The 27,889-nt window shown below is 40.1% G+C and overlaps 1 protein-coding gene across 3 annotated transcripts in view; it reads left to right on the top strand.

Annotated features, from left to right (window-relative positions):
- Window positions 1-27,889, top strand: part of gata4 (GATA binding protein 4) — a 68,428-nt gene that overhangs the window by 14,632 nt on the left and 25,907 nt on the right. For all 3 annotated transcript variants that reach the window (XM_059024326.1, XM_034003079.3, XM_059024325.1), the window contains exons 2-3: window positions 16,768-16,934; window positions 18,487-18,612. In XM_059024326.1, coding sequence (XP_058880309.1) covers window positions 16,768-16,934; window positions 18,487-18,612 — 293 coding nt within the window. The remainder of the gene's footprint in view (window positions 1-16,767; window positions 16,935-18,486; window positions 18,613-27,889) is intronic.

Below are 27,889 nucleotides of genomic sequence, written 5' to 3'. Positions count from 1 at the left end.
TACAAGACAAACCCTGGGAGATCCCACTGCGCATGGATCTCCTCAGTCAGAAAAGAGGCACTCTTTGGCATGGGTCTGGCCACTGAAAGGGACTGCTGATTAGCCCTAGGGTTATCAGATGCAGTTGTGGGTACTTTGCAGAACACTAGGGCAGACTCCACTAGGTCTTTGTACACCTACAAGTGGAGGAATTTTCAAGCTTGGTGTCTGGCTAGAAGCCATGACCCAATCTCTTGCCCTATGCCAGTTATCTTACAGTTTCTGCAAGAACTGCTTGATGCTGGTAGGTCACCTTCCACTTTGAAGGTGTATTTAGCGGCTATTTCTGCATGCCATGCTCCCGTAGATTCGTGTCTCCGGGTGCACATTTCTTGGCTACCTGATTTCTTGAAGGCGCTCAGCGATTACGCCCTCCCAGGAGGACTGTTCTTATTGTACTGGAGGCTCTCACGAAGGCCCCGTTTGAGCCCATGCACACAGCCCTGCGTCAGTCTGACCAGCTCTTTGTCTGTCACGGGACAAAGACCCTAGGACAGCCCATCTCAAAGCAGCGTCTGTCACATTGGATTGTGGACACAGTGTGATGGTGCTGGTTTGCCCCCACCTCCACTAGAGGCTTTTGCTACATCTTGGGCCCTCTTCAGAGGGGTGTCGCTGTCCGATATTTGTACTGCAGCTAGCTGGGCTACGCCGCATACTTTCTCCAGGTTCTACTGCCTTAGCACTAGAACCGCCAAGATTTCGGACTCCCTACAACCGTCGCACCTGCAAAATGTGCGGCTCCATTTTAAAACGGCTTCGATATGAAAATGAAAAAAACAAACAATCAGATACAGCTTAATATTTTTATTTATGAACATCATACATAACATTTTCAGAGCAGAAACACTGCATTGAAAATTTAACTTTTTTCTTATTTTTTCAAAGAACACATACACATAAACATGAAAAACTGTAATAAAATAAACTTTACGCAATAAACTTCGCTGTAACAGGTGTAGAAAGCTGTATGCACATATAAAATTATAAAACATAAATAACTAGTTATAAAAATTGCATAAAACAAAAATATAACAGAATTCATGCAACGTGAAAGCACTTTCAGTGAAACAGTTCAAAGGCTCTGTCTGTATGTTCAGAGTTCTATTACAGCTTTCTAAGTACAATCTACACAGAAAACACGCTTTTCAACTGTGCCAGTGTATTTGCCACAGACTTGCCTTTTCACAACGGGCGCAGACATCAAAAGTTCTGTTTTTTATTGCAGGCAACCTGACATTGTCTTTTATTCCGTGTGCCAGTGGGCGCAGCGCTGGCTGAAGCTTGAGGGGCATTTGCCAGCCGGCTTTCGTGTCTCTTATCAAAATGTTTCTGCTACCTGCAAAATGATGTCCCGCCGAGTGAGTGTGCAAAACCAAAGGTTGATTGCTGCCAGGTCCACAACATTATAAAAAACAGACACAGGCCACCTGCGAGTACCACCTTTGACAGAATACAGCTGTGCTGTTTGATCCAGTATATCCACATCATACGTCATTGCATTGTAAAATGCAACAGTCTCTGGCTTTCGTTTAGCATCAGTCCCGATGGTCACTGATCTGTGCAGAGCTTAGAATACGCAATTTAATTTTTTTGCACCGTCACACTCAGGGTGGCACAGTCATTCTGCCTGAGAAATGTAGTGTAAATAATAATAATAATATATGATGTATAGAATGACTTTCATCAATGTTTCAAGCACTCAACAGGATTATAATACGTTATTTCACAATGATGTTGATTTTATTACAAGCCCAGACTAAATTGTCGGCTATATTGTTTTGATTTCAATATTATTATTATTATTATTATTATTATTATTATTATTATTATTATTATTAGTTATTTCTTAGCAGACGCCCTTACCCAGGGCGACTTACAGTCATAAACAAAAAATACATTTCAAGAATATGCCTGCGGGTCTGGCGGTTGAAGAAGCAAGTGCTTATAACTTATTCATTTTTACGATTCTGCAGCTGAAACACGTTATGGGTATTTAATTCAAATACTTAGTAACACTTAACACAGCTTATTTACCCGTACATCAGCGTTTCTTTCTTTCTAATGTGCTTGAGATCCCCAGCCAGAATCTTTCCGTCTCAACCACAGCCAGTTGCTGCTCCTCTCTGCTGCTTCAGATAAGTTCTTCACTGTGCGACGCAACTCTTGGCCACTGAATCCGACGTCTCTGAGAAACCGGGTTGTAGAGTGTGCCACAAATCCTCGACAACCCACTTCCACTGGGTAAACCCGGACTCTCCATCCTCGCTGTTCCGCTTCAGTGGCTAGTTGAGCATACCGCAGTTTCTTCCTCTCATACGCCTCATCTACAGCATCCTCCCATGGCACTGTTAACTCTACCAGGTGAACAAGGCGTGCGGATCCAGACCACAAGACAATATCTGGTCAAAGGTTAGTGGTGGCAATCTCAGGTGGAAAAATAAGCCGTTGACCAACATCTGCCAGCATTTTCCAGTCTCTAGCAGCTTCCAGTTGTCCTGGGCGAGGATTGGTTTTAACACCTTTTCTTGGTGGTTGCTCTTCTGGGCAGAGGAATGTTGTCTTTTGTGTGTAATGTTTTGATGGAACAGGTGGCAACTTATTGGTCATGTTACGCTTGTCTTCCAATGCTAAGGCCAAACATCGCAGCACCTGGTCATGGTGCCAAGTAAACCGTCCTTGGCTAAGAGCGACCTTACATCCTGTCAAAATGTGCCTTAATGTTGCAAATGATGAACACAAAGGACATGAGGGATCCTCTCCTACCCAGAGGTTTAGGTTCTGTGGTGATGGGAGAACATCATTTGTTGACCTGATGAGGAAACTGATCCTGCTCTGTTCCATTGACCATAGGTCTTGCCAGCCAATCTTGCGTTGTTCCACACTTTCCCATCTCATCCATTCTCCCTGCTTGGCCTGGGAAATGGCCTTTATACACCTCATCCTCTCCTCATGCTTTTGCACCTCGTTGACTACCAGCTTCCTCCTTTGAGCTGGGGCTGCCTTGTGCCATGTAGGAGGAGCTGAACTGAAACCAAGACCCCCTCTTCCATGTTGAACTTGCCCCATGATATCACCGATTCAAAGGGCAGCCTTTGTATCTTCCACAGCTTTCTTTGCCTCCCACTTTCTTCCAGTTTTCAACACAGGTGCTGCCTCCCTTACGCATTTGTCGCGTGACTCTACTAATGTCATTTCCAGTCGGACCTTGGCGCACTTAAACTCCTTGGTTAGAGCGGAGACTGGTAGCTGCAGTATTTCTTTACCATAAAGTCCCACTCTGCTGAGGCAGCGTGGAACTCCCAACCATTTCCTGATGTATGAACTGATTAAAGCTTCCAGCTTCTCTACTGTTGTCAGAGAAACCTCGTACACAGTCAGTGGCCACAGCAACCTCGGCAGTAGACCAAACTGAAAGCACCAGAGTTTTAGTTTGCCTGGTAGAGGCAGCTGTCTATGCTCTTCAACCCTTCCACTGCTTGTTGTCTAACTTCTCCCACACGAACTGTGTCCTTTAGATCCCAATCGTACCATCTCCCAAGACTCTTCACTGGCTTCTCAGACACTGAAATACGCTAGAAAAATAGTGTGACATACCGTTTCCACTCTTCCCTGATTTTACTTTACAAATGTATTTACTTGTACGATGACGTATCACATCTAGCGAATAACCCCAGTTTACTAAACAGCAGTCTACTGTCCTTCACTTCCCATCAGTTTAGTATTCACAAAAAAATATTATTATGAAAGTATTGTAGCGTGCACGGGGGAAGGCAGCAGCAGGACTGGTAGGTGACGTAATCACACACAAAGACATAAGCCCGATATGCGCAGCCCGGTATGCGCTCCTTGCAAGTTAGCCGGCTCTTTTGTACAGCGGTATCGGCGCTCTGCTTTAGTGCGTGAGATACCGGGTTCGCGCCCGCCTGTGTGTGTGGTTTGCCTTTCCCTGTGTGATGAGCCTGCCTGCGGGAACCAAGATTGTTACAGTATTCTCGGGTGAAAAATCTTACCATAATATTTGACCGGTGTACCTGAATACTATACATTTTATATTGTAGAATTCGTACTGAATTCTACAATAGGCTACCTACAGCTTGATTTGTTTTACCCCATAAGAATCTTACTTAACTAAATTAAATTATATTTTGGTTATAGCCTACTATAAGGGTTATTTTCTCATAAATTACAGGAGCATTTTTCACCTTTTCTTGTAATTATGAGAAATGTTAAACGTTTAATAAGCACACACTTTTCATATTATGTTTTTCTTTGTTTACCCCCCTCTTATTTTCTCTATTAATAAACGGGGAATAAACACGAAGTTAAGCATCTGACTGATTTTTATATACAGTCGTATATAGAGCAATTGTTTCAGTTTGTGTAAAATCAAGAGAGAACATTACGAAGGGGGTTTCAAACTTTGTTTTATTTAGGCTAATGTTTGATGTCACTATACTTCTAAATTGCGTGGATTGCAAAAGAAAAAGGGGGGAAGGCAGAATGCTATTCATGGTAAATGTACTGAATTTTCTTTGTAATTAATTACATTTATTACTGAATTTTATATATTTACAATAAAATATTCATTAAAATGTGTTAAATGAGTTTATCAGAGTCATTTTTATATATTAATAAAATTCATGCCATAAAAGCAAGGAATGTATTTGTACAGGAAAGATTGGTGTTCACGACATGTGACGTATAGATATTAAAATAGGTTACATTATTCTGTTCAAACTGGAGAATTAAAACCATATTCAAACCATTAAAACCTGTTCAAACTGGAGAATTAAAACCGTATATTGCTCCAGAACAGTTCAGCCCAAGATCACCTATACCAACAGAAAAGAGAATTGCTATCGCTCTGTATAAACTGGCTAGCTGTGCAGAATATGCAGTCTCCCAGTTGCACCTGTTACTGTTAGTCGACATTTTTTCCTCCCAGTAAGGAACTTCCTTAGGAGCTGCAGTGCACTTTGGGGGATTCGCTTATTTTATGCGAATAAAATTGTTTCCATTTAAATTTATGCGCATTAAGGCACCTTAATTCGTATTTTCTGAAAATATCAACTTTCCTAAAACCCTAAGGTCTAGGGTTTTTAAAAGTTCGAATAAATGTACACGTTTTTGCGAATTATACCCATTTCCATTGAGCTTGTCGCATATTTTTTTTTAATCCGTAAATTTTTAGCGAATCAATCCACTGCAATGGAAACTGCCTCTGTTGGCTATTCAACGGTTATTCCCGTCTCCAGTCTTGCAATAGCTGGTTTGCTACACTAGTATTCCGTAACTTTATTTTTGTTTTGTAATCGTGCACAACAGGACTACATTTTAAAAAAGTGTTTAAAACCTCAAAGGATGGAACTTGCAACTCTTCAAAGGATGTAACTTACAACTGTAAAAATGTGCATTGTTCAACTGTTCAAAAGATGGAAGGTAGGTCTGTCACTTAATCTCAGTTAATTTTGGCGATTAACGCGTTAATTTTTTTTTATTAATTATTTTAACACGTGTTAATCGCACTTCTGCGTCTTGAGCCTTTCGGCATACCATACTCTTCAATATCTTGCACCCCCGGGCCTCTTATGAACGCCTCTTTGCTTGCTTTCACTTCACGTGCGCGCACAGCGAAGAGCCATGCGAGAAAATGTGACTTTAAAAACATGACTATTTCGCTATTTTACATACAAGCTGGGTCTGTGGAAAAGACGTAACAGGCGGAGCTCGCCTCTCCTGTTGACAGCTGCTGTCTGAGCCTCAAATTCACTACAGTCGGGTTTTAATAAAATATAAAAACTGGCTTTTCTAGTATTAAACATTGCTTTTTCCACATAAATTATATAATCATATCTGTTTGGAAAAGAACAGCTAAAGTTTGGAGTAAGCATACATGATCAAGAATGAATCTTCCCATCAGGCAATATACAGTTTTTAATTAAGGCTGTTTTATCAATAAAAAAATGTCTTACCCCACCACAATTGATAATTTTTATACAACATAGACAAATGTCTCTTCGAAAAAATACATACAAGTTTGGAGCAATGCAAATTATTTATATATAAAGTATATATATATATATAAATATATATATATATATATATATATATATATATATATATATATATATATATATATATATATATATATAAGTATTATAATGACGTCACTGTTTTGTTATGACTGCACACCACGCCAGTTACCATTTGAAGACCCTTTATTAACACCAGCACATTCTTATATAGCACAATGTAACACTGCCCTCTAGTGGGTGTTTATTACAACAGTGATGTAAACATATCAGTACAATCACCAAAAGTGTCAATAGTGTGTCATTAAAGGTGTCATTCCTATCTGAAACAAAAACATATTGGAAATGTGGGAAAAAAAACGCCAAGTCAAAAGTGCCCAGCCATTTAAATGGAGATATCAAAAACAGAAGCCAAGTTTCAAGAAACCATTGGGGAAACCTTGCCCAGCTCAAAGCAAATAGGCACAATTGTTTCTACCAACTTGACTTGTGTTTTTCAGGCACAATACAAGCGGATCGAACTTGCATCAAAAACACAAGCCAAGTTAGTAGAAACAATTGGAGCAACCTTGGCCCCCATCGGTTTTACAGTTGTGTCTATTTGCTTTGTGCTGGGCAAGGTTTCCCCAATGGTTTCTTGAGATTTGGCTTGTGTTTTTTATATCTCCATTAAATGGCTGGACACTTTTGATAACTTGGCATTTTTTCATATTTCCAATGTGTGTTTGTTTCAGATACATCTGAGAGGTAGATGTATTAATGTGTTGCGTCTGTCGCAATCATTGCAAACCACATGCAAACCAGTTGGAAGTGTAGCATGAAATGTACAAAACAAGCGCAACGCTGTTAGCATTATTTTAACGAATGCTTTGCAGCCGCAGTTCTTATTTGACTTTCAGCCTTAAATTAAATGTAATTCTGGGCGTTCCTGCAGAGATTCGCAAAAACAGGGTGGAGATCAAAAATATTGCTGCTGGCAATTGCGACACTTACATTGCATCAATTTGTTACGAAATTTTGAAAGCATGTTTTAAACAGTCGCAATTGTTGCTGGCATTTCCCAGTCCGCTTTTTCTCGTGTGATACCAGTTGTGCTCAAGTACCTAATTTTCACTAGTCAGGGTGTACTTACAAGCATAGGCGCCTAACACATGGGGAAGAAGGGGTACATGCCCCTACACTTTGAATATGGGGGGGGGGGGGGGGGGGGGGTGGTCAAACTGTATATTTTACGCCCCCCCCAACACACACACTTTTTTCATTTATTATATATATATTATAGCTTGTTGTGTTTGGCATTGGTTTGCTTTCAAATCTTTAAAATAAAATATAAAAATGGAAAGGTAAAATCTGAAGGAAGAGAGAGTATAAGACCATTATTACAAATTAAATAATGTTGCGTTTTAGAATTAAAAATAGGGTAATGTTGCCGCAGGGCCATGAACAAGTTCAATTATTTTATTTTTTTTAACTGTAAAATACAGTTCCTTAAAAATAGTTCCACCCACTTGCCTATTATAGTGACCGCTGGATATACGTAGGATATACGTTCACCGCTGACTCCACACAGTTTTTAAAAAAATACACAAAGTACAGTATGGATGAGGTTAAATGTGCATGTGTAGAATTGTTTTTCATGTGATCCAGTGCCAAAAGATCGCCTCATTCAAGAGCATTATAAACATGGACCCATTCAGACAGCTGACCAGAAAAGCAATACTGGTGAGCGTGGCTTCCAGAGTTCCTGTAACTTATTTTAAGATAACTCAGAACGACTGTACATGCAGTGAAAGACGAACGGGTCCCGTTATCAGTGTTGCTTTGCCAGCAGTGTCGTTTACTGGGTGCTTGATACCGGGGTCTTCTTTTTCATGTCTTCTCTTTAGGGCAACATATTTTTTAGATCATTATTGACAACAACAAAAAAAAAATTAAAGACTAAATGCCATGTTATTACCCAGTGCCTATAACTTTGTCTGCAACTGTAATACAACTGAATGTATTGTTTTATTATGTGCTTTCAAAATAGTTAAAAAAATGGTACATTTTGGAATTAACAGGGTAGGATGGGGCAAGATGCAGTTTTTTTCAATCACTACTGCCTTGTATATGCACAGGTGGCAGTAGTTTAAAAATATATTTCATTCCTTTGGAAATCTTATGCATTATCAATGTTTTTAACATGGGCGTTTTGCCCCATCCAACTCAAGAAACTTTGTTCTTGTAACTTGTAAGGTATGAATAGTTGACAGATAGTGTTATTCGACATTGCCACGCTCTAATAAATAAAACTGTTAGCTTTATTTAAACCAATAATAATAGTCTATCTATAATAATTCTATCTGGATGTTTTCAGGAAAAAAAATTTAAAAGACACCCTGGTTAATGAATAATAATTATTATTATTAATAATAATAATAATAATAATAATAATAATAATAATAATAATAATAATAATAATAATAATTATTATTATTATTATTATTATTATTATTATTATTATTATTTATTTCTTAGCACCAGTGTGGAGTAGTGGTTAGGGCTCTGGACTCTTGACCAGAGGGTTGTGGGTTCAATCCCCAGTGGGGGGACACTGCTGTTGTACCCTTGAGCAAGGTACTTTACCTAGATTGCTCCAGTAAAAACCCAACTGTATAAATGGGTAATTGTATGTAAAAATAATGTGAAATAATGTATAATGTGATATCTTGTAACAATTGTAAGTCGCCCTGGATAAGGGCGTCTGCTAAGAAATAAATAATAATAATTTCTTAGCAGACGCCCTTATCTAGGGCGATTTATAGTCGTAAACAAAAATACATTTCAAGAATCACAGTACAAGTAATAATACAATTAAGAGCAAGATAAATACAATGACTTTGGTTCTAGCAAGTACAAGTATGACAAAATACGATTCAATAACGGAGCACATAACAGTGTCAGTGATAGTTACATCAGGATATAATTAAATTCAAAATACTACAGATTAAGTAACACTTGACAGATTACAGTACTCTAAAGTATAGGATTAAATGCAAATAAATAGGGGGCAGATAAGAGCAAGTAAAGCACATTTAAGGAAGAGTGATAAGTGTCCAGAGGGAAAAAAGAGGAGTTCTTCATGTGCTGTCTGAAGAGGTGAGTCTTGAGGAGGCACTGGAAGGTGATCAGGGACTGGGCAGTCCTGACATCTGTAGGAAGGCCATTCCACCACTGCAGGGCGAGGGTGGAGAAGGAGCGGGCTCTGGAGGCAGGGGAGCGTAGAGGAGGTAGAGCCAGTCTTGTAGTGCAAGAGGAGCGGAGAGGTTGAGTGGGGGTGTAGGGAGAGATGAGGGTCTGGAGGTAGCTGGGTGCAGTCTGGTCAAGGCATCTGTAGGCGAGTACAAGAGTCTTGAACTGGATGCGAGCGGTGATCGGGAGCCAGTGGAGCGAGCGGAGCAGTGGAGTTGCGTGGGAGAAGCGAGGCAGAGAGAACACCAAGCGAGCAGCGGAGTTCTGGATGAGCTGGAACGGACAGGTGGCGGACGCAGGGAGGCCAGCCAGGAGGGAGTTGCAGTAGTCTATGCGGGAGAGTACCAAGGCCTGGACCAGGAGCTGGGTGGCGTAGTTGGTGAGGAAGGGTCGGATTCTAAGGATGTTGCTCAGGAACATCCGTAGAATCCAACATACAGTGTGAATTTGCCTTCACATATGGACCTTTGGTGTGCGTGGCAGGCCCTTGTAACATGACTAACTTTGAGGAATGAGTCTGCAGTACCTGGTGATGCTACTTTTGCATCCAATCTCCAAGAACTTTTAGGAAAGCCATCTCAATGTGCAGGCCCCAGAGGTGGATGACAGACTTCTGCTTACCATGAGTATCAGGCCATTGCCATTGAATCTGCTTTGCAATTGCATACAAAGGTTGAGCAAAGTAGGTCAAATGTAACATTAATAATATTTTCCTACCTGAAACAACAACAATTTGGGGAAAATCAGTTTTTTTTCCTGGTCACATGTGGAGCTCTGTGTGTCTGCTGCCAGCCCGCTCCCCTTCCTTGTGTGGGGTGTGCCCCATTAGAATGGGTCCTCTGAAATAATGGAAGGAAGGTAATAGGTTCCTAATCCCTGACTATGTGTACATGGCTAAACATAGTGTGTAGTTACGGAATAACAGACATTCAAATGTCGTAATTAAACTAAAATGTAGTAATAACATTTAGAAATGACTATTGAATAACACAAAGTAAAATATCTGACTACAGGCCCGTTGGTACCGTGTTTTGCACGCAGTAAGCCCCTTTACTTGCTGCTTTGTGCACCTGCTGTATTCACTAACCAGTGGCAGGCAACCTAGCGCGTGGAAAAACGCGTGTTGAAAAAGTACTGCGTTCAAGTCATTTAAATATAATGAATAATGTTAATGGTTGGAAATGTATGCAAATTACATCACAAAATACAACGAGGGAGGTATCTGATATGCAAACAATATTCACTTAAGGGAGCTAACTTTACTAGGTGCCTCAGTGTGTGTTTGAAGTACAGCTTATTGAAACCAGGCGGTGTCACAGAACCAACAGAAGAGCTGCACAGGACATTGAGAAGGGAGAGAGTATTTCGGACCAGGCAGACGTTACTGTGTGAGAAGGTAATAACTAGATACAGAATGTAATGTGTAAATACTCTCTCCCATCTAGCCTTATTATGTAGGGCCCCAGAACATTCACTATATCACAAGTTTCACAGAAATCGTGTATTTGACTGCCTACTGTGAAAAATATGCATTTCATTTTCCTTAAAGTATTTTACATTACTCTTCACCTCCCCTGTTCATTTCATACTTTTACAGTATTTTTGTTTGTTTGTTTTTTAATTATGCAATATACAAGTTAAGCAATGTATAGAATTAGTAAGGCATATTAAAGAGTAATACAACATTACAATATTAACATACATGAGATTAAAACAATACACCATAACAATAATATACAGGGGACATGAACTAAGTTCAAGTATAAGAGTTAAAGGTATTGAAAAGCTTTACCGCATTGTGACAGAAATCGAATGATTCTTGGTGTTAGATCTTCCCGACCTGTAAGGGTGCTGAGTAAAGGGAACAGAGTACAGTGGACTAGATGGCCCGACAGTTCATTCCCAGGGTTAGGCGGAAGTCGGCCATCTAGAAAGGGGACTGAACTACGGTACACTAAATCATTGACCCAAAAGGTTAATGGTGTGGCAACCGTGAATTGGAGGTGCGTTCGTTAACCAAGGGGTCATGGTTGACGGTATAAAAAGGGGACGTAGTGAGGTGATCTGTTCCTTTGTGAATGGTTAAATCGAACGACCAAAAGGAGAACCTGTCTTATGATATGAGAGTGTTTTGTTTGTTTGTCGTTATTAACATACTGTTGTATTATTATCTGGACGGCTAACACGATCCGGAGCTGTCGCCAAAGGCCAGCACTAAACCCGGATCAACATCACTGCACTTTTGTTGTCACGAAAGAACTGTATTCAAGCACTAGAGCACGCACTGTGGACTGGTGTTTGTGTTTGTGTATGTGTTACGTGTGGGTGAACTGAAACGGGACTGTTATTATTTCGGGGCAAACCCACGGATTATAAATAAGCAATACACGCCGCTGTATTGCTTCATTAACATTGTTATTGTTTACTGCTGTTAGCCATCAGGCATTGGATTATACAATTAAACCTTCATTGCACCTGGATTATCGTTGTTTGTCTGATTATTGATCACCTGCACCTGTACACTGTTAACCACTTTGTCACACACATATTTAGATTTGCATATTTTTAAAGAGCTAATCTATAAGGAAATGTCATTTTTAAAAGAAACATATATAGGAGGGGTGTTTAAGAATTTGCACTTATGAATAAAACACAAGTTTCTGTCCTTTAGAACTACACCACAAACAGTATCACCATAAGAACGTTTTGAGAAGGTGATTGCGTTTAACTGGAACCATCTATGGAGAGAATCCCCAAATCTTTGTGTGTGAAAACATGAGAAGAATAGATGCTCTGTTGTTTCAATATCATTTTTACAAAAATGGCATACATGAGAATCAAAATTAAATCTTGATCTGAAGAATTCGCCTGATGGATATATATCACTAAGAATTTAAAAATGTGTTTCTTTAGTTTTATGAGGGACAGGAAGGGAAAGATAACCATATCTTATTTTTTTAATAGAGGCTTTATCGAAATGTTGTACGACTGAATATTTAATATTGTGAAGAGGATAAAGTTCTTTGGTTAGAACTGGCGTAAGCGTTTTTTGTTGCATTTTTTATCCAAAAAAAGTGATATTCGTCAATATTAAGTGAAGGTAACAATGACACTGCTGCTGTACCCTTGAGCAAGGTACTTTACCTAGATTGCGCCAATAAAAACCCAACTGTATAAACGGGTAATTGTATGTAAAAATAATGTGATATCTTGTAACAATTGTAAGTCACCCTGGATAAGGGCATCTGCTAAGAAATAAATAATAAAAAATAATAATAACTGTGGCAAAGTGGTAAGTGGTATGTGCCGGTGCAAGGGTAATGCAGTGCAGTAATGAAACACAGAGAGTTATAATTCAGTTTGGAACAGTTATTAATTGTATCCAGGTCTGGTGACCAAATAATAATCCCCGGCAATACACAACAATGTGTAGAGCACAGAGTATATAACAACAGGGTTACAGTCTATATAATATACTAACACGGTCACCAGTCTGGGTGCGTACAGTAGTGCTCGTGGTGGGTGATAACAATTACACAGTGACTGTGGTGTAGTGTTGTTCCTGGTAGTGCTGGCCCAAGGCGACAGCTCCGGAGATGTATTAGCCGTCTAGTGATTTACAAAAACAAAAGATAATTACTAACAGCAACAAAACAAACAAAACACTCACAAACTCTTTAGTTTTTAGGAGTTTTCTCCTGGTCCTTCCAGTTCCTTGTCTCACGAACCAAGTGAAGGAAAATATTTGCGATTCTCCATCCCCTTTATGCTATCACGCATGACCCCTTGGTAAACGACTGCAGCTGTCTCTACTGTCTACAGCTACTACGTCATTTACCTTCCGGGTCAATACGTTCCTGCAACAGAGACTCGCCACCTTCCAGACTGACTGACTTCCCGGCCCAGGGAAAGAACTGTCAGGCCAGCCCGTCCAAAGACTTCTCCTTTCGCTGCTTAGCGCCCTCACAGGTCAGGAGGGAGATTTACAACCAAAACACATTGTATTTCTGTCACAAGAACACATCTGTTGTTCCAGATTGGAGTACGGGGGGGGGGGGGGGGGTACAATTATGATTATAAACAAGTGTCCAGTAAAGCAGGACTTGTTGATGGAAGGCAGATCATTTTATTGGTAATTTTGAGATTTCTAAATCACATTTGAGGAGAAAACCTAGTGAATCAAATATTATAAAGTATCAATGTGCCAAAACAAATGTTCATTGAGTAGATATGAACGTATCCAATTAAGTTTCAACATTCCATCCATACAGTCAAAATCAATTTATTTAAGACCACCCTCTTCATAATGTTTTACAATGCCTCCTTTCCTGATATAATGTCTTTTTTTCTCCAAATATAATTAAAGTTCATTTGGTTTGTAGCTTTAACTTAGCTGGGAATAAGGAATCAATCTTGACAGACTCTCCATTTTTGTTAATAAAATATGGCCAAATATTGAGACATCTCTTTGCAACCAACTGTGAAGGATATTTTGGTTTTTTTCCAAGTCTGTTTGAAAAATTGATTTTATCTCTTAATGCAATGTCTTTAGTAACAAGGATGCCTGTTATCAAATTAATGCAAATTGAATAAGTAACTGGGGTATTTCAGGGGTTAAATCATTTTTGGCCACTTATTTCAAAGCTGACTTTCACACAGGGGTAACCCCTCTACCTCACCCATATGTATTTATTCTGGCCCAAAATGGATTTTAATACAAAAACAGCAAAAATCATACAATAATCCTTGACGTCATCATTTGCAAAGACTGCAACTCAGTAAGAGTTTCCACGCTCATCCAGTCTGCAGTAACGAGGTAAGAACTCAAAACATATGACTATTGTATATGACCATATGAAACTATATGACTTATGATCCAGAATTAGATTTGATTATAACACATTACTAATTGTCATGAACTGAGAAGACATTTGTGATTATTATTATTATTATTATTATTTTTATTAATATTATTATTATTATTATTATTATTATTATTATTATTATTATTATGTTTTCATTTAGCTGACACCTTTATCTAAGGTGACTTACAAGTATTATAATAGAAAATACAATATTCAAAACAATTAAAAAAGTTATTATTATAATAGTATTACTATTAGTCGTAGTTGCAGTAGTAGTAATGCTACTGTACCAACCGTCCCGATTTTCCCAGGACAGCCCTCTTTTTAGGTAGCATGTCGTGGTGTCCCACAAGTTTAGTCAAAGCTGATTAGGTATTTTACCTAAATATTAGGTATTTTATATGGGAGATCAGAGATATAGAATAAAATGCAGAACAACAACTAGAGCTCGCAGTGGCTCTTCTAGACACTCTCTGCACATTAAATATTATTAAACCGAGGTGGGGAAAAGTTTTAATTAAAAGAAAACTTAAAACTCTTTGACTTCAACTTAATCCAAAGAAGAACTTGTGTTAGAAAGGTCATTGTTTTTAGAATGCCGTATATATTAAATAAATGTACACCTCCTTGAGTTCACACCTCGTTACTGCAGACTGGATGAGAGTGGAAACTCTTACTGAGTTGCAGTCTTTGCAAATGATGACGTCAAGGATTATTATGATTTTTGCTGTTTTTGTATCAAAATCCATTTTGGTCCGGGATAAATACACATGGGTGAGGTACAGGGATTCCCTCTGTGTGAGAATCAGCTTTGAAATAAGTAGCCCAAAACGATTTAACCCCTGAAATACCTTAACTTTTCATTATATACTATAATAAAGTGTGTGTAAACCTCGTGCATAATTCAGCGTGATGTGACAACTTGCAAATGAATCATTTAGCGTGCTTTATTTGTGCATATAATTAGCTTAGTGAATAGAGCTATCACTGGTTCATTTTTGCGCGCGGTGTGGCTTCCCCCTGCCACGCGGTAATTCTGGTCATTTGCCACCGTTTAGTGCATGAGGCCCTACATCTGCTGTTTTGGCAAGTATTGATGGTGGTTAGACAACCATCTTAGCATGCCATTCATTTTCTGCAAGTCTTAGGATCTGTGGCAGAGCAAGAGCCCTGCCTGTAAACATTGTTGGTGTTTGTATGTGTTTTGATGGTGGTTGACAGGGATGGGGTTAATTCCTGTCCCTTATGGAATAATTGGTGCTAATTGGGAACAGCCACATGCTATAAAAACCCAAATCTCCATCACAGAGAGACTACCAGGGAGCTGGGACAAAGAGAAGGTACAGTATTTTGATCCACATGTAAAAGTATATGGGTTTTTGTGACCGGTAAACAGCTTAGCTGTCCGGTATAGTTTAGAACTGAAACGTTTAGTTAGCACTCCTGAAAGGAGTTAGGTTTTGGTTTTGGTTTTGTTTATTTTGTTTTGTGTATAAAATAAACATATAGGCCTGCCCTGTTTAAAAACCTACCTGTGCTTTTGGAAGGCTGTTCCTTTTTACACAAAAAAACAAGTGATGATGGTCCTGCATGTGGCAAGTGCACCCTGGTTTGCCTACAGATATTTGTATAAATTGCTATATACTTTTAAAGCCCCTTTTCTACTATTGGGGCAAGAAATCTGATGGTTTCAATTATGGCATATGGGATAGTTGTAATCAGGAATATGTCTAAAATAGCAGAAAACTGCATCTGGGGTTCACCTAAAAAAAACCCTATAACTTGCAAAAAAAAATCATTTTTTGGAGTGTCTCCATAGCCAAATCATCCAGGGGGTCCTAATGGAGTACCAAGTGTTATGCTTGTAGCAAAAAGTGCACAATTCCACCCAGAAATGTCACATATCCGTTGGACTACATGCACTGTGACTAAGCTGCTGAAAAAACAGCGCAATCGGGATTAACACATACTGCAGATAACTAGATATTTTAATTACTAAAACTTTGTATTTTATTTTGCTAATCAATGTAAGGATCTACTTAACAGTAAATTATATACTCAAACTTGCACAAATACACAAACGTGCACTTCAATCCAAATAAAAAATTTAAGGAGACTGGATTGTTTGTTTTGCACATCTTTGCACTCACATTCACGATAATACATGTTTGTAGTCTAAATTGTTCTTTTTAAGGAATTCTAGTCAGTTAACATTCTAAAAGAGCAACAGCAGCACCTAGTGGCCAGGCTTGTAAAAGTATTCTATTTCTGTCTTCCATCTTGTCAAAATATATACAGTATGTTTAATTCTTAAACATGTGGTTCTACAGTGTATTAAATCATAATATACATATCTGATATAATTGTTAAATTATAATAATCAGATTTCAATATTACAATTGGGTACTTTGTAAACATCTTGGTGCAGCACAGTAGAAGTATGTTAAATATATAATGCAGCTATGACATTTTGTTTTGTACAAAAGCTTCTAGATTAAACTTCATTTCTCTCTGTTCTGTCTTTCTACATTGAAAGAGAAAAAAAGTTTAAGTAGCATGCTTAACTCCCCCCCTCTCTCTCTCTCTCACACACACAGAGCTGTTTGATGACTTTGCAGAGGGGCGGGAATGTGTGAACTGTGGCGCAATGTCCACTCCACTCTGGAGGCGAGATGGAACCGGGCACTACCTCTGTAACGCCTGCGGACTCTACCACAAGATGAACGGCATCAACCGTCCGCTCATCAAACCACAGCGCCGCCTGGTGAGCGGGGGGGGGGGGGGGGGGGACACGGACTGCACTCCTGACACGTTACTAGCGTGCATTTCCTTTTTTTACTTAATTAATTTTTAAACTGAACATTGTTTTTTTTACTGATTTATACCCAGTGTAGATACTATTCAGTATGTTCCTGGTACTATTTTCTAGGAAATACATAATTTTTTGATTAAAATATTTTACTTTGACTCTGATGTAATAAGAAGCCCTGCACTAGGATATAGGTACGTTGAGACGTCAGAGGATCAAATAACCTTCAAACATCGCATTGGTTGTTGGCTGCTTCACAAACACTATTACCTGATTCTGTTGGCCAATCTCAGTCCGAACTGGATTAGAATTACAGTAGCGTGTTGCTGCCACCACCTTTAACTAACCGGGATGGTCCGGTACAAAATAGACCCTAGATGAGGGCAGGAAGGCAAAGACACAGGAGGTTCAAGCAGGTTTCTTTTTATTGCACAAAAGCTAAAAACAATGTATAAACATACAAGCTAATTTATCTGTAATTATGCTGAATTAAAATAAACGTGGGGATGCTGGCTCTAACAAAACACTGCAATGAATAAAAATACATAACCAAAAATACAACTAGAGTAATAGTAATTCTTCAGTGTTGGAGGATTGTTTTCGGGAGGAAGTCTCACACCGCCCAAGGGTCCAGTTTAATCCTCGCGTCTGCATACCGTCCTAACTTGATATTCCCCAAACGGCTTTCTCGGCAGCTCCACAGCAGGCACTCCAGTCTCGCAGTATTCTCCAGTCCCCTCCGTTCTGAACTCCTGCTAAAGTCAAGGGATCTCCATTTCCTTGCATATCTGGCTCTTTTGTGCAATAGTCACCCCCTCTCATTTTATACACCCCTTCCCAATCAATCAACACAAATTAAAAACCGGTGCGCATTCGGTGGGGTAAATGCATTCGCTACAAGTACTTGCATTGTTGCACATAACCTCATTGATAACTACAGAGAGTAACCACAATAAATGGAACATAATACAACATACGTATTTTAACAGTTTAATCTGCAGAAGTAAGGTTTACAGAGAAATATAAAGCAGTGAAGAGCAGAATGGGATTTTTCTCACTTTTGGCACCACTACTAAAGGTGAGACCCATTAGGCTGGTCCTTCCACTAGATCAATAACATTAAGTATTAAAGCTAATGTAGCTTATCTGTCTGATGGTGAATGCAATATATATATATATATATATATATATATATATATATATATATATATATATATATATATATATATATATATAGATAGATAGATAGCATGAAGTTATATAGAGTGACGAAGGCAGGTAAACATCTTTGGAAATAACAAACTTCCTCCAGCAACCACACATACAATATGTTACAAGAACTTACCATGAACAAAGATATGAAAATATTTGCAAATCTGCCAGTTGGCTAATGTATCAAAGTGCTCTTAAATAAAGCAAGACCAAAATATCAATGTTGAAAAAAAGATAAATACAAATTAACAGTGGGCTAAATTTTAATTGGTGTTTCTCTTGCTCTCTCCCTCAGTCTGCCTCTCGGAGGGTGGGCCTTTCTTGTACCAACTGCCACACCACCACCACCACACTGTGGCGCCGCAATGCAGAGGGGGAGCCTGTCTGTAACGCCTGTGGCCTCTACATGAAGCTTCACGGGGTAAGAGACTCCTTGTATCTCACTGCACTACCTCTCTAATTGAAATTGAAGGGAAATTATTTCTTTCAGGATGGAATGTGCCCATGCCACTGATAAACAAAGACTCTTACAAAGGATCTTTAAGTCCCAACAAGACAAAATTTGGTTACTGTAAGGAAAAATAATATTTATATCTTTTGATCACCAGTCATTTTTATCGTTTTATTTGGCAAAATCGATTATTAAAAATAAACACGACTCAAACTCATCAATTTTCAGTTTCTATAATAAATTGCATGTAAGTTTCAATTATACAAAGGTTAACTTACTGTGTTAAAGTGAGGATGTTCCCATTTAGGATTCAGGCAATGTATAACTGGATGCATTTTGAATTCAAGAATTGTTAGTTACAGGTTTTACACCCTGTGACAGGATGACTAAGTGGTGACGTCAGGTCAGATGCAGGAAGAAAACACACAGACAGTACTGCAGGGCAAAAGATGTGGCGTGTGCCGTTTATTTAAATAACAAAAATAAAGTAAATATTTAAACAAAAACAGCTCACAGGCAAAATAAAGGTTTTAACAAAAACAAAAATCACAAACGCAACACCAAACAAATGATCCAGGTCAGGCTGGGCAAATTGCTTTCACTGATCTTATGATGTTTTTTTTTTTTTTTTTTTCCTTTTTCTCCTCGCTCTCTCCTCTGAACACCCACCCTGAACTGAGAGCGCTGCAGGTTTATGTACCGTGGCTTTAACAAAATAATTACAAACACTTAAACAATGATTCAGTAAACTGCACCATCCACATTCTCACAAGATTTGCATGCACATGGATTAGGGATTGGTTAACAGGTAGAAAACAGAAAGTACTGATTAGAGGAGAAACCTCAAAATGGAGTGAGGTAACCAGTGGTGTACCACAGGGATCAGTATTAGGTCCTCTGCTATTCCTAATCTACATTAATGATTTAGACTCTGATATAGTAAGCAAACTCGTTAAATTTGCAGACGACACAAAAATAGGAGGAGTGGCAGACACTGTTGAAGCAGCAAAGGTCATTCAAAATGATCTAGACAGCATTCAAAATTGGGCAGACACATGGCAAATGAAATTTAATAGAGAAAAGTGTAAAGTATTGCATGCGGGCAGTAAAAATGTGCATTATAAATATCAGATGGGAGATAGTGAAATTGAAGAAGGGAACTATGAAAAAGACCTAGGAGTTTATGTTGACTCAGAAATGTCTTCATCTAGACAATGTGGGGAAGCTATAAAAAAGGCTAACAAGATGCTTGGATATATTGTGAGAAGTGTTGAATTTAAATCAAGGGAAGTAATGTTAAAACTCTACAATGCATTAGTAAGACCTCACCTAGAATATTGTGTTCAGTTCTGGTCACCTCGTTACAAAAAGGACATTGCTGCTCTAGAAAGAGTGCAAAGAAGAGCAACCAGAATTATCCCGGGTTTAAAAGGCATGTCGTATGCAGACAGGCTAAAAGAATTGAATCTATTCAGTCTTGAACAAAGAAGACTACGCGGCGATCTGATTCAAACATTCAAAATCCTAAAAGGTATAGACAATGTCAACCCGGGGGACTTTTTTGACCTGAAAAAAGAAACAAGGACCAGGGGTCACAAATGGAGATTAGATAAAGGGGCTTTCAGAACAGAAAATAGGCACTTTTTCACACAGAGAAGTGTGAGGGTCTGGAACCAACTCCCCAGTAATGTTGTTGAAGCTGACACCCTGGGATCCTTCAAGAAGCTGTTTGATGAGATTCTGGGATCAATAAGCTACTAACAACCAAACAAGCAAGATGGGCTGTAATAATAATAATAGTAAAATCTGTTTCATTCACGGGGCTTTATTAATGTAGCTATATTAATAATGTTAATCATAATAATAATAATTAGGCAGTCGTTGTACACAAGAAAAACTCATATGCATTGGTAGAAGTGTACCAAGCAGTTTTATATTTACAATCATTTTTTTCGATTCATCACTGAATAAAATCTTAACACCATTAAAAACTAACTTGCGACGCCATGTTGCTGGTTTGTTTACAACCAGGTTTTTGGTCGTTAAACCCATTGCTAAGCAAATGACTCATTGACTTTCCTACCATAGTAAGTAGGTCCACAAAACTGATTGGTCAGTAGCGTGTCTTTGCACACTGCCCACCGTTTTCTTTATATTGAAAGATTAGTGAATGATTGACATTATTTTAAATATTGCCACAACCCAGGTTTATCGGTTTAAAAAAAAAAAAAAATTCTAAATAGGTCTTCAGGGTTAAAACCGAACACTTTAATCCCTATAAATACAGTACATGAAGCTGATCTTAATGTATCAAAATAATATACGTATTGAAAAACAATTCAATATCATCAGCCAATCCGCTTCCAGCTATAGTGGGCATTGATACACGGTAGATGCCCGCTGGAACGTCACTGCATCACCTGTGAATCGAATTTAAAATCAATCCGGCAAGTACCGGCTTTTTCATTTTGACTTGCACTATTTTTAAGCTTAGTTCACATTGATTGGACAGTAAATACTAAACAAAGATACAATTGGTCCAAATGTATTTTATTATCCACCAAAACCAGCCAACCAATACTTCTGACCGATGAAAGCAACCACTCCTATACTTGCAACTGCCGAGTCAGCCAATCAGTTTGTCAGCTTGACTGGCGCTCAGACAGCATTTATCAACAACACACAGTAATGTTGCTCCATTCAGATATCTGGCACTGTTCAGATAAACTATAAGAGGCTCTGACAAAGTTTATGTTATAGTTATTTATTTTTTGTGTGATTTGTTAATGAACATTTTTTGGGACTATTTTCCTAAAACCTCTTTGCAGAAGGTTACGAATCATGTTTTGAAATGATTTATTTTTATTTATTTATTGTATTTTTTTTAAGAAAATTAGCTTCTTTTTTTTTAATAGCGATAGTGCCCTCTCGATGAAGGCTCTACCTTTCGGCTCGGGACGCATAACTCCAGTTGCAGTCATCTACCACACGGTCGAGCCTTCAACGGGCACTGTCGCTAATTACCATCACTTCTTGATCTCACATTTTCCTATATGAAAAGGGCACGCTTCCTTTTGAAGGAACGCATCGGACACAAGAGAGTTGCTTCCTGGAGTTTGAGTCCCTGTAGACCATTCTGAATGTTTATTTATTTATTTATTTATTTTAGACAACAACTCATTTATATATAATTGCAATTTATTTTCTTTAAAAGAAGTCCCAGAAGCTAGATGCATTGGTTTGCATTGCAGTACCATTCACTTTTTATGTGACTGACATGTTTTCAATGTTTACTTAATTTTTTCATACAACTTTACAAAGTTGACCTGACAGTACGGAAGTACCTGCAAGGGGCATTTGACAAATTTGTTTTCTCTAACACAACTTCAAATAAATTACCATTTAAAAAAAAAGAAAAGAAAATTAAATTCACCTTTAGCATATTTTTCATATAGTAAAATCTTAGACCTATGAAATTATGGCAATATATTAGATAAGATTACTGGAATTTATTTTATTAGCACCACGTACTTGAAATGGTTTAACAGGATTTTCACCCAGCTATAAGCAAGCACCATAATAAGCAAAAAGTCTTTTTAGGAATGCAATCCTACATTTATACACAAAGGTACATCATATGTGGTTTGAAAGCTTATTTTCTCAGCTTTAATGCCAGCTGCGTTGTGGTCATCAAAACATATGCTGTTTCCATGGAAATGGCCAGTAAACAAAACAACTCTTGTGATCCTGCATGCACCATTTTTTTTGTAGTAGGTATTTGGGTTAAGGTTAGAGCGAGGTTTATGTGGTTGATGCCAGATCACTGGGATCCTGTAAAGCCCGTCGCACACAGCCTGATATAGACTGAATTACATATAATTATCCCAGTCACAAAAATGTCAACAGTGTTTGTAAACCGGCGAAAATCGCTCAGTGAGAAAGAAGTATTACTAATACTTCTGAATTCAGATTCCAATTTAAATTCAAATGCATACAATTCTTCCACTGAATCGGATGTCAGCGAGTGTGTCAGTGAAGAGGTAAGTGAAGAAGATTTACCATCAACATCAAGTGACAGCGAAGAGGCTGCACCAAGCTCTGTGCGTTGCTCCATGCTTCAGGAGTATCATACGCTGAAGCATTAGACACTCTCACTCCCTCCGCCCCCACAACCTGTTTACCCAGATATGATTTATTCGCATCTCTCTCTCTCACACTTTCTTTTTTTGTTAGGACGTGTTGTTGTGGTTGTTCCACCCCGTTGTTTACTGTTTATTGCCTACCTGTTATTTTTTTAGTCAAAACCTTTCCCTATGACTAAATTAAATATATTAGATTTATTTATTTACAGTAAAAATGATTTGTCTATTTCGTCAGTATTCATTACATACATACAAACATACAGCTTTCAGCTTGTTTCTATGCTGTACTTGTAATAATCAAGCTGTGGCAGGCTGGCTGAGTCGGTGACATCAGGTCAGAAGCAGGAACTAAAAACAAACTGACACCAAATACTGCAGATTCAAAAAGAAAGACGCGGCGGTGCAGTTTTATTTTTAAATAACAAATAAATAAAAGGTTTAAACACAAAACACTGTGCTCACAGAGCAAAATAAAACAGTCAAACAGAACAAAATCATGAACACAAAATAATACACTTTAAGGTCCGGCTGGGCAGTAGCCTTCACAGAACCCTTAAGTTTTAGTTTTTAATTTTGTTTCTCTCTCGCTCTTCGCTCACTCTCTCCGCTCTAACACCCACCCTGAGTGCAGTGAGCTGCAGGCTTTTATGCAGGTGACCATCTCCCGATTTAGCAACAAATTAATGACTTACTTCGGGAGATGGCCACCTTCTGCACAAGGTTTTCTAATTATTCCTGGCAGAGGACAAGTACCCACTCTCACCTCTGCCAGAACACATTTTAAATAAAACAATAACAAAACCTGTGGTGCTTTGCCGTCACATAAATACATAATAAATAAATCAAGCAGGACCCTCGGCGACCCCAGGCAAAGCAGGACCCTCGACGACCCCAGGTGAAGCAGGACCCTCGGCGACCCCAGGCGAAGCAGGACAGGCAGCAACCCAAAAGAAACCGAGCTGGCGACGACCCCAGGCAACGGCAGCAGCGACGGACCCTCGGGAGGTGAACTTGGGAGGGGAGCCCCTGGCCATGGAGGCGGCAGCGGGAGCTCCACTTCTCCTTCATACACTGTAACTGGTGCGGAGCAGCAGGCAGCCCTGGGCGGTGCGGAGCAGCAGGCAGCCCCGGGCGATGCGAGGCAGGCAGCCCCGGACGGTGCGAGGCAGGCATCCCCGGGCGGTACAGGGCAGACATCCCCGGGCGATGGCGAACTGACATCCCTGGGCGATGCACGACAGGGCGGCAGCGGTCCCTCAGGAGGTGACGGCAGTAGCGGACCCTCAGGAGGCGATTGCAGGAGGGGAGCCTGGACCAGCGGTGGTGCTGGGGTTGGCCCTCTTCTCAGCCGCGGCGACCCGGCGGTTTTCCCCCTTGCTCTGCTCAGCAGCCTATGCAAGGGCAGCTGCGGACCGCCAGCATCCTGTTCCGGTCCGTCCTATCGTGATGGGAGAGGCAGCTCCTGCTCCTCCCCCTCTAGCTGTGAGGGTGGCAGGGGCTCCTCCCCTTCTGGCTGCGAAGGCGGCAGGGGCTCCTCCCCTTCTGGCTGCAGCAGGGGAACCAGCAGGCATGCTCCCTCTGCTAGTGGAGGTGGGAGCGGCAAGTCGTCCTCCCATGGAGGTGGAGGCGGAACCAGCAGGAACTCCCCCTCTGCTGGCGGAGGTGGAACCAGCAGGTACTCTCCCTCTGCTGGTGGAGGTGGGAGCGACAAACAGTCCTCCCAGGGCAGTAGAGGTGGAACCAGCAGGTATTCTCCCTCTGCTGGAGGATACCTGGGCTGCGGATACCTGGGCTCCTTGCCCTGTTACACAAGCGCATACAGAAAAGTCCACAGTGCGTGCTCTAGTGCTTGTGGTGCAAATACAGTTTATCGTGCAAACAAGGTGCAGTGTTGTCCGGGTTTAGTGCTGGCCTTTGGAGACAGCTCTGGATTGTGTTAACCGTCTAAATAACAATAAACAGTATTTATTAACGACAAAACAAACAAAACACTCATGATAACAACACAGGTTTCTCCTTCCGGTTCAGCTAAACCAGGGGTGTCAAACTCAATTCTTGGAGGGCCGCAGTGTCTTCTGGCTTTCGTTCCACCCAAGCTCTCAATTACTTAATTGGTCTAATTATTTGATCAACTGGACACATTTAACACTTCTCTTCAGGCCTCAAAATATTTCATAGCTAGTGTACCTTGAATCAAGTGCATTTTTAAAATCATCAACTGTAAAAGACCTTGAAATGAATTGTCTGGCGATCCAGTCCTGGATATTCTGTTCCCTTTACACAGAGCCCTCACATGTCGTTAGAGAGATTTATCACCAAGAATCACTCTGTCTCTGTCACAAACAGTTAAGATATTTCTGAGGTTTCTTTTTTCCATGCACTATTAAAAAAGACAATGCATTGTATTTTACCAGTCTTTTTTTCCCCAACAGACATACATTTTGAATATCATTTCCAAAGTAAGATTTTAGAAAACATGTGTTTCTGTGCATTTTTAATATTGCAGATTCACATATGGAGCTATAGCCTTTTTGCATTTTTTGCAGTAACCAAATCACCAGCCATTAACCTAATTTAATTCAGAAAGTTTGTTTGAGTTTTCTGAGTTGCTTCTTAAACCGATAGACCCCTCCGTGGAATGACGTCCTCGGTCCCGCCTGCCGAGGGAATAAGTAGTTGCTCCGCGGAGCTAACTTCCTCTTTTGCCTCTCACTTATGGTAAGGTACGCTTCTGTGTCACTAACCAGAGTGTGTTTTTCGAAAAGAGCTCTTCTGAGTGGACTGCATTTCCCTTGAATTCGCACTGAAGGCTGCCTTGCCACTCTCGTGGAATCAGCGGCTCAATTTTGAGTGTCTTATCTTGGCTATCTGTTGTATGAGTGTGTAGTATTAAGTGTGTGCATGTGTTATCTCTCAGCCTACATCTTCAGGGAGAACGCCGTTCCTCTGCAGGGGCTCGGCTTGCCACCCCGCTGTTGAGTGGCTGCCGGCTTTCGTTTGCGCACCTTGGGCATCTGTGCAGCTTTCCAGCCTCGGGTGCTTCACATAAGACTTAACAGGGCCATGGGCATTGAATGTTCGTCCCCATATGAGGCTCTAGGGGCCCCGGTTCCCCCCCTCCTCCAACTGTCCCAGAGCCCCTAGCAGGCTCAGCTGCCACCCTCACGCAGCCGCTCCCCATCGCCACAGACTGAAGTGGGTCAAATGATCGAAACAGGTGAGGGACATCATGGACCTGAAGGCACAGATGGACCAGGTCCTGGAGCTGTTGGCGCGACAGCAGACTGCTGATGCTCCATCCGCGGCTCTGCCAGTGTCTGCCCCAATACCAGCCCCTGTCTCGCCTAAGGGAGTTCAAGATGAGCCGGAATCATTAGCACAGACAGCAGCGGAGGAGGACGCTACTCTCTATAGCCGCCTCCTGGAATGAGGACTCCTTCCCCAGTGAAATGGAGGAAGGAGAGGATCCTGCGCTCTCTACCGAGGCAGAGCCTAGCTCCGAGGTTGCCTCGGAAACTAGCACGCCTCCATTTTCAAGCTCCATGTCAGCCCTGATGGGACGTGCTGCAAACATTTTGCAGGTCCCTTGGGTGACAGCAGCTGAGCCGCGCTGGTCCGTGTTCAGGACGCAGGCTGTGGCTCCTTGCCCTCAGCCCTTCCCAGTGTTCCCAGAAGCCCTGCTCGCTTTTTAGAGGATGCGGACAAGCTGGGTCTGGCGGGTTTCCCCCGTTTACGACTCCACCATTGCGGCCAAGGCTTTGCCAGTGGGGGGCTTGGTCCAGAAGTAATAACAGTCCCGTTCTTAAACACCCACACAAAACACAAAACACATACACAAGTCCACAGTGTGTGCTAAAGTGCTTGTGGTGTAAATACAGTTATTTGTGAAACAAAGTGCAGTGATGTCCGGGTAAGTGCTGGCCTGTAGTGACAGCTCCGGATCGTGTTAGCCGTCTAATAAATAACAAACAATACAATTGGACTTGACAAAAAACAAACGCTAAACAAGGTTATTTTACTCCTTCAGCATTTATCTTAACCATAAACAAAGGAACAGGTCACCAAGCTACATCCCCTATTTGTACCTATTTGTACCTTGGTTAGCGAGTGCACCCGTTTCTCCTCCAATCTACGGTTGCCACATAGCTTTCCCTCTGGGGTAATGACATAATGTACTGCAGCTGAGCCCCCTTTCTAGATATCTGACTTCCGCCTAACCCTGGGAATAAATTGTATATATATATATATATACATATATATATGCTCTGAGCACACTGTTATACTCAGGGGAGACGTTCAAGGAGGACAGATATGTTTTAAACTCCTGTAGTGGTTTTGTTCGTGCACTGGGCTTGCAACGTATCCAGATGACTTTTTAAAAATAAAGAAAATCACACAGACTAATTTAATTTGAAGTTTTAACGAATCAGAGCAGTAGTAGTGATCTTTTCGGTTTATTAAATGCTTATGTTAAAAATGTGATTGGTTGGTTGCGCAGACCACCATAAATCCCAAGTAATAAGCAATCTGGGCGATCCAGTGCTTTTACAGGTTTAACAGCATTAATACTTCAATACAGTAATACAAATATGGTTATCATATATTTAGCTCTTAGGCTATAACATGCAAAAAGCCAAAAACGCCCACTGCTAAATCCTACAACATACAATATATCACTCTCTTAAGACTAAAACATAATTTCTATACCTTATAGCAATGCATAAATATAAGAGATATTAAATTCAAATATATGCTTACCTTCCAATATATGGAAGTGCAGTGTAGGATATATTGAAAAATAAGAACTGTCTTCAAAAGGCAGAGACTTGTGAATACCACCAAACAGCAATAAGTTTTTCAGAGATTTTCAGCGCATGGACCACACAACTTGTAGTTAGCAAGCTGAGCGATATTTGACTGGAGTTTTACCTAGGTTTTTATAGGATTTTCCCTCCATTGAAAATATCAGGTCCCAAGTAAATCTAATCATCACTAGGCCTTGACATTTCTTATCTTTAATGATACATTCTAGAAGGATCTGTTCAACTCCTTTTTTCAAAACTGATTGAATATAACTTCTTGCCAAAAAATATTGGAACATGATT

The sequence above is a fragment of the Acipenser ruthenus genome, chromosome 5, assembly GCF_902713425.1.
Source record: "Acipenser ruthenus chromosome 5, fAciRut3.2 maternal haplotype, whole genome shotgun sequence".
Taxonomy (NCBI): domain Eukaryota; kingdom Metazoa; phylum Chordata; class Actinopteri; order Acipenseriformes; family Acipenseridae; genus Acipenser; species Acipenser ruthenus.
This window is presented reverse-complemented; position numbering and strand designations above follow the sequence as displayed.